General features: G+C 40.3%; 1 protein-coding gene across 6 annotated transcripts in view; it reads right to left on the bottom strand.

Annotated features, from left to right (window-relative positions):
* Positions 1–12238, bottom strand: part of si:ch211-136a13.1 — a 33364-nt gene that overhangs the window by 9231 nt on the left and 11895 nt on the right. For all 6 annotated transcript variants that reach the window (XR_012393890.1, XM_073929749.1, XM_073929748.1 and 3 more), the window contains 2 exons: positions 4367–5013; positions 3808–3951 (listed from right to left, as the gene is read on the bottom strand). Coding sequence is in view for 5 of the 6 variants with exons in the window: in XM_073929749.1 (XP_073785850.1) it covers positions 3808–3951; positions 4367–5013 (791 nt within the window). In the remaining variant the exon portion in view is untranslated. The remainder of the gene's footprint in view (positions 1–3807; positions 3952–4366; positions 5014–12238) is intronic.

Raw genomic sequence — 12238 nt, 5'->3', positions numbered from 1 at the left:
TGTATTTTTGTTTTATATTTTATTTTTTTCTTTGTGTTGTACTGTGGCTGTTTTTTTCCCTTAATAATAATAATAATAATAATAATAATAATAAAGGTGTCAGGGTGGCACAGTGGGTAGCACGATCACCTCACAGCAAGAAGGTCGCTGGTTCAAGCCCTGGCTGGGCCAGTTGGCATTTCTGTGTGGAGTTTGCATGTTCTCCCCGTGTTGGCGTGGGCTTCCTCCGGGTGCTCCGGTTTCCCCCACAGTCCAAACACATGCGCTATAGGTGAATTGGGTATGGTAAATTGTCCATACTGTATATGAGTGAATGAAAGTGTATGGGTGTTTCCCAGTGTTGGGTTGCAGCTGGAAGGGCATCCGCTGCGTAAAACATATGCTGGAATAGTTGGCGGTTTATTCGGCTGTGGTGACACTTGATTAATAAATGGACTAAGCCGAAAAGAAAATGAATGATGAATGAATAAGAATATTAAGACCTGTAGACCTTTCCATGTAAATAAATGATCTGTGCTGCATAGAGAGACATTTAAACAATGTGACTGACAAACAAACTGATGAGGCTGTATTTTTTAAGCTGCCCTATAAAAATTATTTGTCTCCTCTTTCCTCTCATCTGCATGGTTGGTAACCTCACGTTGGCCCTCATATAGCCCACAATGCCTTGTGTCAATATTGACAGCGGCGTGGGCTGGACTGTCTGTAAAGACACCACTGTACTGATTCCCTGTCCTGTGAAAGAACTGAAGCCACAGAACTGACTTGCCTTTCTTTCTAAGAGTTTTTGCTTTGTTTCTAGTCCAAATATGCAGCAAAAAATCCTAAATCAAGAAGCATTTTCTAGTCTAGAAGTGTAGAACCGCTGATATTAATATTGCCCACAATACATTGAGAGATGAACGGGTAAAAGTATAAACAAACTTCCAACATGGTGGACATGCCAGACCAACCGTCAGGCAGAGAAAGGCTTCTATAAAGTTGCTTGAATCTATATCTAGCCAACTAGAAATTATTTAAATCATGTTTTCCATTATATAAATGATCTGCAACAATAATATGAACTTATATAAGGACATTAAGGTCTGAATGCATAGCTATCCAAACACCTGAGGAGATTTCTCAGCATGAGAGACTCGTGGATGGCAGATTAACCTGCTGCTTAAATCTCCAATAAGGACGGAAATTAAACATGAAAGGAATATGTCGAGATATAACATAACGCTCTGTTAAGAAGGAGTTAGTCCCTTTCTAGATAAAGTCTAGATGGGGTATACAGCTGTAGATACTCCCATCAGTATTATTTTTGTGAGACTGTACAAATATAATTAATATTTTGGCATTACTGTGAGGTTTGGGGTAAAGGTAGACTTTAATAAAATACAATTTAATGTGTAATTTAATAAAGAATATTAATAATACTCTGTTATATTACTGTTTTACATTACTATGATGGTTATGTTTAGGATTAGGGATAAAAAATACAATTAATGAATAATTCTCGTTAACTTCAGGCCGCAGCTGTCATGATCACCAGCGATCTAACCTTCATAGATTGCTGGAGAACATTCACATTTACATGCACTACAATCCGGTCTCAATATAAACTGCAAGTCCTGTCATGCAACACACGCACACACCTGCTCCACATCTCCATTGATTAGACTTACTCATGGACTGATTACACTGCACAGACTGCTCACTTTGAGACTGAGTCTTGTTACACTGCTTTAGTGAAAATCATGATGCATTTTCCTTGCCGGTTTTGACCCTCCGTTTGTTTGTTTGTTTGTTTATGTTGTATGCTGCCCGCCTAATGACCACGGCCCTGATTTCCCCATAATACATCTGTTTGCTCCTGTGTTATCTGTTGCTTGCCTGACCATTCTGCTAAATAAACCCTGCATTTGGATCCACACTCTGTTGTCAGTGTCCACTTCACATTACAGCAGTCGTATCCCTTTTTGAAACACCCTCAAAAAGTATGCACTCAAAAGTACGCACTTTTTCTTCACAAAAATAAAAGTACATACTATTAGGATGTAGTATAAGTATGGGACGCAGTGTTATACTGTTTATACTACAAAATGTTGTAGAATAGTGCACACGTATGCGATTTGAGACACTATTATTTAAATAATAAGACTTCAGTGGCGTCTCAGGACTTTCTGTGAGGCTGAAAGTTCTGCTCTGCTGTAGTAAACTGTGATTTTTGTCGTGCCAGTCTGTATATTCACCGCTCTGCCAGCTCTGCTTATGTCACACCGGGAAAGGAGGATCGAGGCCAAGGCTAATATTTAGAGGCAGCGTGTCTGTCTGCCTGAATGTACATTACTCAACTGAGGCAAATGAGGCCATATTAATCTACAGAAATGACAAAAACATATTGTTTTGCACATTATTCATTCATTCATTTTCGGCTTAGTCCCTTTATCAATCTGGGGAATGAACTGCCAACTTATCCAGCATATGCTTTTTACTCAGAGGATGCCCTTCCAGCTGCAACCCATCCCTGGGAAACATCCATACACACTCATTTACACTCATACACTACGAACAATTTAGCTTACCCAATTCACCCATAGCGCATGTCTTTGGACTGTGGGGAAACAGGAGCACCCGGAGGAAACCCACGCGAACGCAGGGAGAACATGCAAACTCCACACAGAAGCCAACTGAGCCAGCCGAGGCTCAAACCAGCGACCTTCTTGCTGTGAGGTCTCTGCGTCGCCTTTTGCACATTATATTCAACATATATTAAAGCCTGTGATTTAAATACAATTAAAATATGGATGCTTTATAATGGTCATATCTAAAGCTTGACAAACTCAGTATGAATAAGAGCAGCTAACACTTTCATTGCCTAATATTTTTAAGGAGATAATTCACACCCAAAAAATAATTTCATCACTATTTACTCACACTTAAGTGGTTCTAAACCTATTTTTTGGTATTATTGAACCCAAAACAGGATATTTTGAAGAATGTTATAAAGAAGCAGCAATTGACATCCATACAAGGAACAAAAACAGGTTTGAGGTTGTGTAAATGGTGACAGAATTTTCATTTTTGGTGAACCGTCCCTTTAAGTAACAAACTAATAAGAATATTATAGATAGTGTATATATGAAAACTATGAACATACAATATATGTAATTATATTATCATACTCTACATACCATCTGAAGATATTCTGAAACACAGAGATGCCCAAACTCGGGCCCGCGGGCCAAAGTTGGCCCATCGTAACCTTTGATTTGGCCCGCCGTCCCATCTGAGAATGGTTTGGAGATGGTTTAGTCATTTAAAATTGAATGTAACCTTTTATTTGTTTGTTTTATTGTTAAGCTACAAAAAGCTATCTGAAATAAAATGTTTGATTAAATTTATAAAAATAAATTAATCGGATTTAGTTTAAAATGTGCATACAACGGATAGAGGACAATGCAGAGGCTTTAGTGAGTGAGTCAAGGCAAAGGCAGATTCTGCTTAGTGAACTCCACTGTGTTATAAATATGATTGTTTATGTTTTTATTGGAATAAGTTAGAATTTACAAAGTTATCCTGCATTAGTTAATGTGATTTAAAGTAAAGTTTTCTATTTATTTTTTTAATATTATGAAATCAGACTGAATTAGGATATTACCCAAGGCAACTTTAATGTGAAATAGTTTGGTATATTTATCTTCGGCCCACGACTATCAATGATATTTGTTTTATAGTCCTTCATACAAAGTTTGGGCACCCCTGCACAACACAAAGGCAGACATGTAAAATCAAGATAAAGATAGTTTAGTGATCGCTTACTTGTTTTGAGAATTGCCAAACTTTCCGAAAGGGTCTCCCGCTTTTCCTCCGTCTCCTATGAATATGTACAGATATCCGTCCAACCCAAACAGTAACTGGCCTCCGTTGTGGTTTGATGCCGGCTCATCGACTTCTAGAAGTGTCCTGAGAAACAAAACAAGCAAAATTATTCATTCATACATTTTTCTTCGGCTTAGTCTTTTTATTCATCAGGGGCCCCCACAGCGGAATGAACCGCCAACTTATCCAGCATATGTTTTACCTTCCTGCTGCAACCCAGTACTGGGAAACATCCATACACACTCATTCACACACACACTCACACACTACGGCCAACTTAGTTAATCAGTTCCCCTATAGCGCATGCATTTGGACTGTAGAGGAAACCCACACCAACATGGGGAGAACATGCAAACTCCACACAGAAATGCCAACTGGCCCAGCCGTGACTCAAACCAGTGAATTTCTTGCTGTGAGGTGACACTGCTAACCACTGCGCCACCGTGACGCCAGCACACTGTTATCTCATTTAACATTCCAGACTAAATCCCAAGCTCACCTTTCTGAGGAGTGATCCAGCATATTCATATCCGATTCGGACACGGTGAACTCACTGATGCGGATCTTCTCCTGCCTCTTCACAGACACCGAGTAGTAAACGTAGACCTTTTTCACCTTGGCGAATTGCGGATGCAGAGCGATACAGAGAAATCCACGCTCATCTCCAGCCCACGGCGATGTCAGAACGGCCCGGGTCAGGTTCAGGAACGGCCTGTCAATCCGAGAACCATTCGGCAAGTAAGTCCACACAAAACCCAGCTGCTCGGCCACAAAGAACCGATGCGTACCATCATTAGCGTGCACCATCGCTACTGGATTGCGTAGCCCGTTAGCCACTTCTTCAAGGCATAACTGAATGCACCCTTGCGGATCCGCCTTGACGTCTCCCAGATTTGCGTTGAGCTCATCGTTGGAGAGTACGTTTGGGTAACAGTACTCGGGATCCTTCAGCTCCAGGTATTTGCAGAACTTGCCTCGGTCTTCTTCAATAGCGTAAGTGTTGTTGTTATTGGTCAGGAGGCTGAGCGTGTATCGACAGTGGAGCCAATAATCATTGCAGTAGTTTCCGCAGAGGCCTGGCAGCTCGCGCATCGGTGTGTTTGCGTCTTCTGCGTCGTACAGATGTGCAGAATATGGAGAGCATTCCTGAAAACACAGCAAAAGTATTGACGTTTATGCCAGTAGCATTCAGTTAGCGGATTAATCTGAAAAACAATGCTGAAGTCAGATTATCGGTCACACTTTATTTTGATGGTCTTAAGTTACATTGTATTTACATGCCAACTAATTCTCATTGGATTATAAGTAGACTGTTAGGTTGGGGTTAGGGTTAGTGTAAGTTAATATAAAGCAGGTTGCACACTAGAAGCGCCGCTCGACGCCGCGGCACGGCGCGCACATGACAGTTTAAAGTACCGCGCACATTCGCACGATATTTAACATGATACTAATCAGATGGCGGCGAGGCAGTGGCGCAGTAGGTAGTGCTGTCGCCTCACAGCAAGAAGGTCGCTGGTTCGAACCTCTGCTCAGTTGACATTTCTGTGTGGAGTTTGCATGTTCTCCCTGCCTTCGCGTGGGTTTCCTCCGGGTGCTCCAGTTTCCCCCTACAGTCCAAAGACATGCGGTACAGGTGAATTGGGTAGGCTAAATTGTCCGTAGTGTATAAGTGTGTGTGTGTGAATGTGTGTGAGGATGATTCCCAGAGATGGGTTGCGGCTAATAGGGCATCCGCTGCTTGGAAGCTTGCTGGATGAGTTGGTGGTTCGTTCCGCTGTGGCGACCCCGGATTGATGGAGGGACTAAGCCGACAAGAAAATGAATGAATGAATAATCAGATGGCGCTCTGTGGCATGGCTGAAATATGAACAGCGTCCCGAGTCGTGACTGGGTGCCGCCGACAGCTGCCGACTTGCGGCGCCAGTGTGTGTACCCTGATTGGGGGTATATGGGGTGCTGGGTCAAGGATATAACTAAGGTCGCGGGTTTTGAGGGAGGTGTCGCAGACGCCATCCTCTCTATTCTGCCGCCCTAGGCTCGGATATAACTTAGGCGGCGAGGGGGTGAGGGAGGTGTCGCGGACGTAACTGAGGACGCGGGTGTTGAGGTGTCGCGGATGCCATCCTCTCTATTCTGCCGCCCTAGGCTCGGATATAACTTAGGCGGCGAGGGGGTGAGGGAGGTGTCGCGGACATAACTGAGGATGCGGGTGTTGAGGTGTAGCGGACAGCATCCTCTCTATTCTGCCGCCCTAGGCTCGGATATAACTTAGGCGGCGAGGGGGTGAGGGAGGTGTCGCGGACGTAACTGAGGACGCGGGTGTTGAGGTGTCGCGGATGCCATCCTCTCTATTCTGCCGCCCTAGGCTCGGATATAACTTAGGCGGCGAGGGGGTGAGGGAGGTGTCGCGGACGTAACTGAGGACGCGGGTGTTGAGGTGTCGCGGATGCCATCCTCTCTATTCTGCCGCCCTAGGCTCAGATATAACTTAGGCGGCGAGGGGGTGAGGGAGGTGTCGCGGACATAACTGAGGATGCGGGTGTTGAGGTGTAGCGGACAGCATCCTCTCTATTCTGCCGCCCTAGGCTCGGATATAACTTAGGCGGCGAGGGGGTGAGGGAGGTGTCGTAGACATAACTGAGGACGCGGGTGTTGAGGTGTCGCGGACGCCGCCCTCTCTATTCTGCCGCTCTAGGCAGTCGCCTAGGTCGCCTCTATGGGCGTGGCACGTTGCTGAGCGGCGCTACTGGTGTGCAACCTGCTCAAGTTTCATATAGTCTGATAAATGTCTATTGAAGGAGCAGTTTCAACTGATATTAAGCAGACAGCCTACTAATACTCAAGTGGACCATCAAAATAAAGTGTGACCAGATATTCTGCTTTGAAAATGTGCGTTGCGTGCTGGAATGTCTGTCTTTTATCTGCGCAATGCCAGTTTAGCCAATTATATTTCAGCACCCTGGGTTGCCTTGGTGTGATTCATCCAGTCAGAAAGGCTCTGAAAGCATGCGTCCGTAACCAAAATGCCACCTCTGGTGGACAGTAGCAGCCTCCGAAATGAGACGCAGATTCAGAGTTTCACATGAGGTGGTTAATGATTAGCAAATAACATAAATATTAGGAGCGTAAACATTAGGTGAGCAGGTCACATTGTAACCACGTGTCCTAACAACACGCTACGTGATGATAAGTGCAGTGATGAGCAATTTGGCACCAGACGAAACACCACAGACATGTAAACACAGCCATTCAGAAGCACAGAATAGTGCACTCACTGCACTTCAACGAAAAGGTAAGGTTTATAATCTATTTAATACATATTAAACCTCTTTAACATTATTAAATGTAGATGCTATAGGGTTTGCACTGAAGTTCAAATGGTTTACTTTATTTTCCAGATTTCCAGTTTAAACCCACGCCAACACGTGGAGAACATACAAACTCCACACAGAAATGGCAACTGACCCAGCCAGGACTCAAACCAGCGACCTTCTGTGCGGCCACTATTTTTAAGAACCTATAATTTTAAGAGTGCATGTCTGAGCTGAGAGAAAAAGGATCCAGAAAAAGAACGAGCGTCATGTCATGTCATTGGCCTATTAACACTGACTTGCTGCTAACATCAATAAACCTCGAGTTAACCCTGTGTTTGCACATTCATCTGACACTTATTTGCTGTTTAAGGCTTTTCTCCTCTCCTCACAGTCTGGCAAACGTGGCGTTCTGCACGTCTTCTCTGCCGCCGGGATCCCGGGACTCAGTCCAGCAGCTGGTGATGGTGGTTCGGGCTATAAATACAGTAACTCTTTGACGTTTTAGGCTAACCGAACCCTCATTATGTCCCAGCCACAACACCACACCCCTCAGCATTGGCAAAGACACTGCCAGCTCAGACTGGAACACATCTGAGATTACTATAATGACGTTAAACAAATAATTAAGCTCAAAGTGGTTTGTATCGATGGGGAAACTCGCTCATTACACATCACAGACATTGTAATGGAGCCAGTGTGTGGGCGAATGGTGTTTTGGGTCTCTCTAATGATGTTTGATTGCAAATAAAGCTACATATAAACCTTCCAAGGGGGTTATGGGGTGTAAATGAGTCCAGCGTTTTATACACAACACACAAGGTTATGTAATATAATGTTAGCATAGAGAAGAAAGTGGCGGACATGAGTGGGATACCATATGGAAATCTAATATATGGCCATATCTCACCGGCCACTTTATTAGGTACACCTTACTAGTACTGGGTTAGATCCACTTTTGCCTTCAGAACTGCCTTAATCCTTCCGTTCAACAAGCTACTGGAAATATTCCTCAGAGATTTTGCTCTATATTGACATGATAGCATCGGCACCCGGTGTGGTCTTCTGCTGCTGTAGCCCATCCGCCTCAAGGTTGGACGTGTTGTGTGTTCAGAGATGCTCTTCTGCAGAGCTCGGTTGTAACGAGTGCTTATTTGAGTTACTGTTGCCTTTCTATCAGCTGGAACCAGTCTGGCCATTCTCCTCTGACCTCTGGCATCAACAAGGCATTTGTGCCCACAGAACTGCCGCTCACTGGATATTTCCTCTTTATCTGACTATTCTCTGTAAACCCTAGAGATGGTCATGCATGAAAATCCCAGTAGATCAGCAGTTTCTGAAATACTCAGAGCAGCCCGTCTGGCAGCAACAACCATGCCACGTTCAAATTCTCTTAAATCCCCTTTCTGATGCTCGCTTTGAACTGCAGCAGATCGTCTTGACCATGTCTGCATGCCTAAATGCATTGAGCTGCTGACATGTGATTGGCTGATTAGAAATTTGCGTTGAGAAACAGTTGGACAGGTGTACCTAATAAAGTGGCCGGTGAGTGTATATTCCGTTTCTAGTGGTTGAAAATTTTATATGCAACTGGCCATTTATGCAACATTATGAAATTAATGTTGCATGTATGAAATTTTATCCGTGTGAAATCCAAACATGAACTAGTAAGTCATGCATGTAATTAGCATATGTTGCCATATATCAGATTTCTACAGGTTTCATTTCATGATGTATGAACACAAACATTCAATATATCAGCCCTAAGAGATTAATAAAACATGTAAACTCTTAAAAATAAAATCTAACACTGTTTTTAATTTAAAAATTGATGCATGACATGTTATTTAAAGTGAAAATGCTTCCCACATAGCAAAATTTCTCTGGCCCAGCTCTGGCCCACACAATCAGGTTTTGCTTGGCCCACATGCCGCTGTGAATTACGGTACATGACTGGACCAAATCTGGCTTCCAGACAAGGGCCAAACACGGACCATATCTGGGCCAAGTCTCAGCCAAGTTAATAACTCATAACTGGGCCTGAACTGGGCCAGTAAGGTTGGTGTGTCACGATTGCAATGAAATTAATAAACCTATGAAGCGTTGCGCTTTAGGCACACTATGGGCCTTGTTTTTTCTCAGTGACCTGATTGGTAGAATTGATTTATTTAATCAAAAATTATTTTTATGTATTTTAAATGTGGGTCAAGACTGGCCAAACTCACGTGGCCCACAATCAATTTTTAAAATCTGGGCCAAATACTACGTCTTACATCTGGCCCAAATCTTGTGTGTCGCATTATAGACGGTGCCACCTCTGCCAAACCCAGGCCATGGTTGGCCCACATGCTGTATGCCAGTGCCGGATGAATGCCTGATGTCCCAGCTTTATGCCAAATCTGGGCCAGAATTCTTTGCTACTAGGGTTCTTTACGTGCAATATAAATAAATCGTTCTTCTATGGTTGGCGCTCCACTTCTTTAACTCTCTATCTCATTCTGCTTCATGGATATGCTGAGTTAAGCTTTAGTCTGAGCTATTGTTCTGCAGGCAGGATTACAGTAAGCATCACTGATCTCGACGCCAAGTGTTTTACAAACAATGCTGGGAAAAGCACCAATCCCCATGCTCTCGCTTCTTCAGATCTACTGTATGTTTTTGTCCTCCTGATGCTATTGTGCGTTCTTGTCCAGTCATGGTGTCTCGCGTATAATTGTGTTTAAGTGTTTGTGTAATTATGAGACTCTGTAGGCAATAGATTTCCCTGAGCGGATGCTCTCCGCAGGCCTTCACTCGTCATTTGCTTCACTCGATTGGCTCTTAAATCTCATTAGTGTGTGTGTTTGTGCTCATCATCATTCATTGGCAGTTATGAGTTTATAGCTCTGCCTTCAAGATTTTCTCTGTTAGCACTGCGGCCTCACAGCCAGAAGGTCTCTGGTTCGAGTCTCGGCTGGGCCATCTGGCATTTCTGTGTTGAGTCTGCATGTTGCATGTCTAACCAGTGACCTTCTTGCTGCGAGGCCACAGTGCTAACCACTGAGCCACCGTGCCACCCCACTATGAATATTTAGTAGTGTTATTCTCTATTTGCTCCCCTGTTGTTTACTCAGGAACATGAGACATCTTATATGCCTGGTTAAGAAGGAGGCATCCAATAATATCCAGCTGGAGAACACAAGCAGCTCCCTGTCTTTTCGGAAAAATGATCCGACAAAGACCATCATTGAGTTCTAAGCAGTCCAATAAATCAGGTGCTCCCTTTGCTAACCTCAATCCCACTGCAATCTCTAAACCATATGGGAAACCCTCGCCATTTAATCCCGGCAACCTTCAAGTTAATATGACCGTAATAGGAGACATTCATTTTTTGTTGATCTCAAAAACTGAGATCATAGTTTGTTCCTGCATATCACGATTCAGATAAAGACAGCTATTAATGGAGCATTTTAATGTGTTGCTGTACTGTTATTTTGGCTTGCTTCAGTTGATAATGTGCAAATTTATTTTTGATTACCATAGCTCGCGATATCATACATCTAAACTGCCTTCCTTGCCTTAAAAAATAGCTCATAATCGGTGCAGAAATCCTCCAGACTTCCTAAAACAAAGCCAAAACAAAAGTGATGCAACTCATGCTATGATGTCACTTCCTCTGTACTTTAAGCACTGAGGTGCAGATTACAAAATATTATGATTTATAAACACACAATAAAGATTTGAGTTAATATAAATAATGCATACATGTTTATGAAAGGATTTATGTTGGTGCTTTTTTAGTATAATTATGCAATCAATAAAATATAAATCAGTATTAAATAAGCAAATGTACTTATATCTTTCATCTTTACTTTCATCTTAATACTAGTATCTTGAAGAATATCTAGTGAAATATTATGTGCTAATATTATGCTATTAAAACTATCATGTTTAGAAATGTATTGAAAAAAGATGAACAAAAATTGGGGAAAAAACAAACAGGGGGGCTGATAACTCTAACTTCAACTGTATATTTATATGTTAACACATAAGCCTCAGCATGCGCAGACAATAATATAATTTTTAAATCTGTAAATATAATTGAATAATCCTGTCTATTTATGTATGTTATGTATATTTTGTGTTATATATAAATGATATATTAAATATGGAATCTAATTGAGAAATTCTTGCTATGCTTCAATTATATGCTGTTTAACAAATATACAACAATAAATATATTTAAATTAATAAGCTAATTAGCTGTTTTGTGTGTGTGTGTGTGTGTGTGTGTGTGTGTATACATAAAAATAAATTGTTATTTGTTTAATATTTTGTTAGTAAATACAAATATACACTGTCCAAAAATATATATGACAAAAAGTCATGAAAGCAAATGTTTTTGTTACTTTAGATAATATTAATCTATTAATCGAAATTTATTTAGTTTAACTAGCAGTATGTTTTTCCTTTACAGTGTTTTTTCCAAATATATATATATATATATATATATTTTTGTATACAACTAATTGCATTTAATAATTGCTCAGCAATTATATTATATTATATTATATTATATTATATTATATTATATTATATTATATTATATTATATTATCCTATATTAAACATTTTTATATTATATTACATTTTTTATATTATATAATTTTTTATATTATATTATATAATATTACATAACATTATATTATATTAAAAATTTCTATATTATATTATATTATATTACATTAAATTATCCTATATTAAACATTTTTATATTACCTTTTTATATTATATTACGTAATTTTTAAATATTATATTATATTATATAACATTATATTATATTACAATTTTTTATATTATATTATATTATATTATGTTATATTAAACATTTTTATATTATATATTATATTATATTAAACATTATTATATTATATTATATTATATTATATTATATTATATTATATTATACATATCTATATTATATTATATTATATAACATTATATTATATTATATTTTATTATATTTTATTAAATTTTTTAAATAATATTATGTTACATTTTTTAAATATTATATTATATTAT

This window comes from Danio rerio, chromosome 18 (assembly GCF_049306965.1).
Source record: "Danio rerio strain Tuebingen ecotype United States chromosome 18, GRCz12tu, whole genome shotgun sequence".
NCBI lineage: Eukaryota > Metazoa > Chordata > Actinopteri > Cypriniformes > Danionidae > Danio > Danio rerio.
Note: the sequence above shows the minus strand (reverse complement) of the source record. Positions and strands in the feature narration are given on the sequence as shown.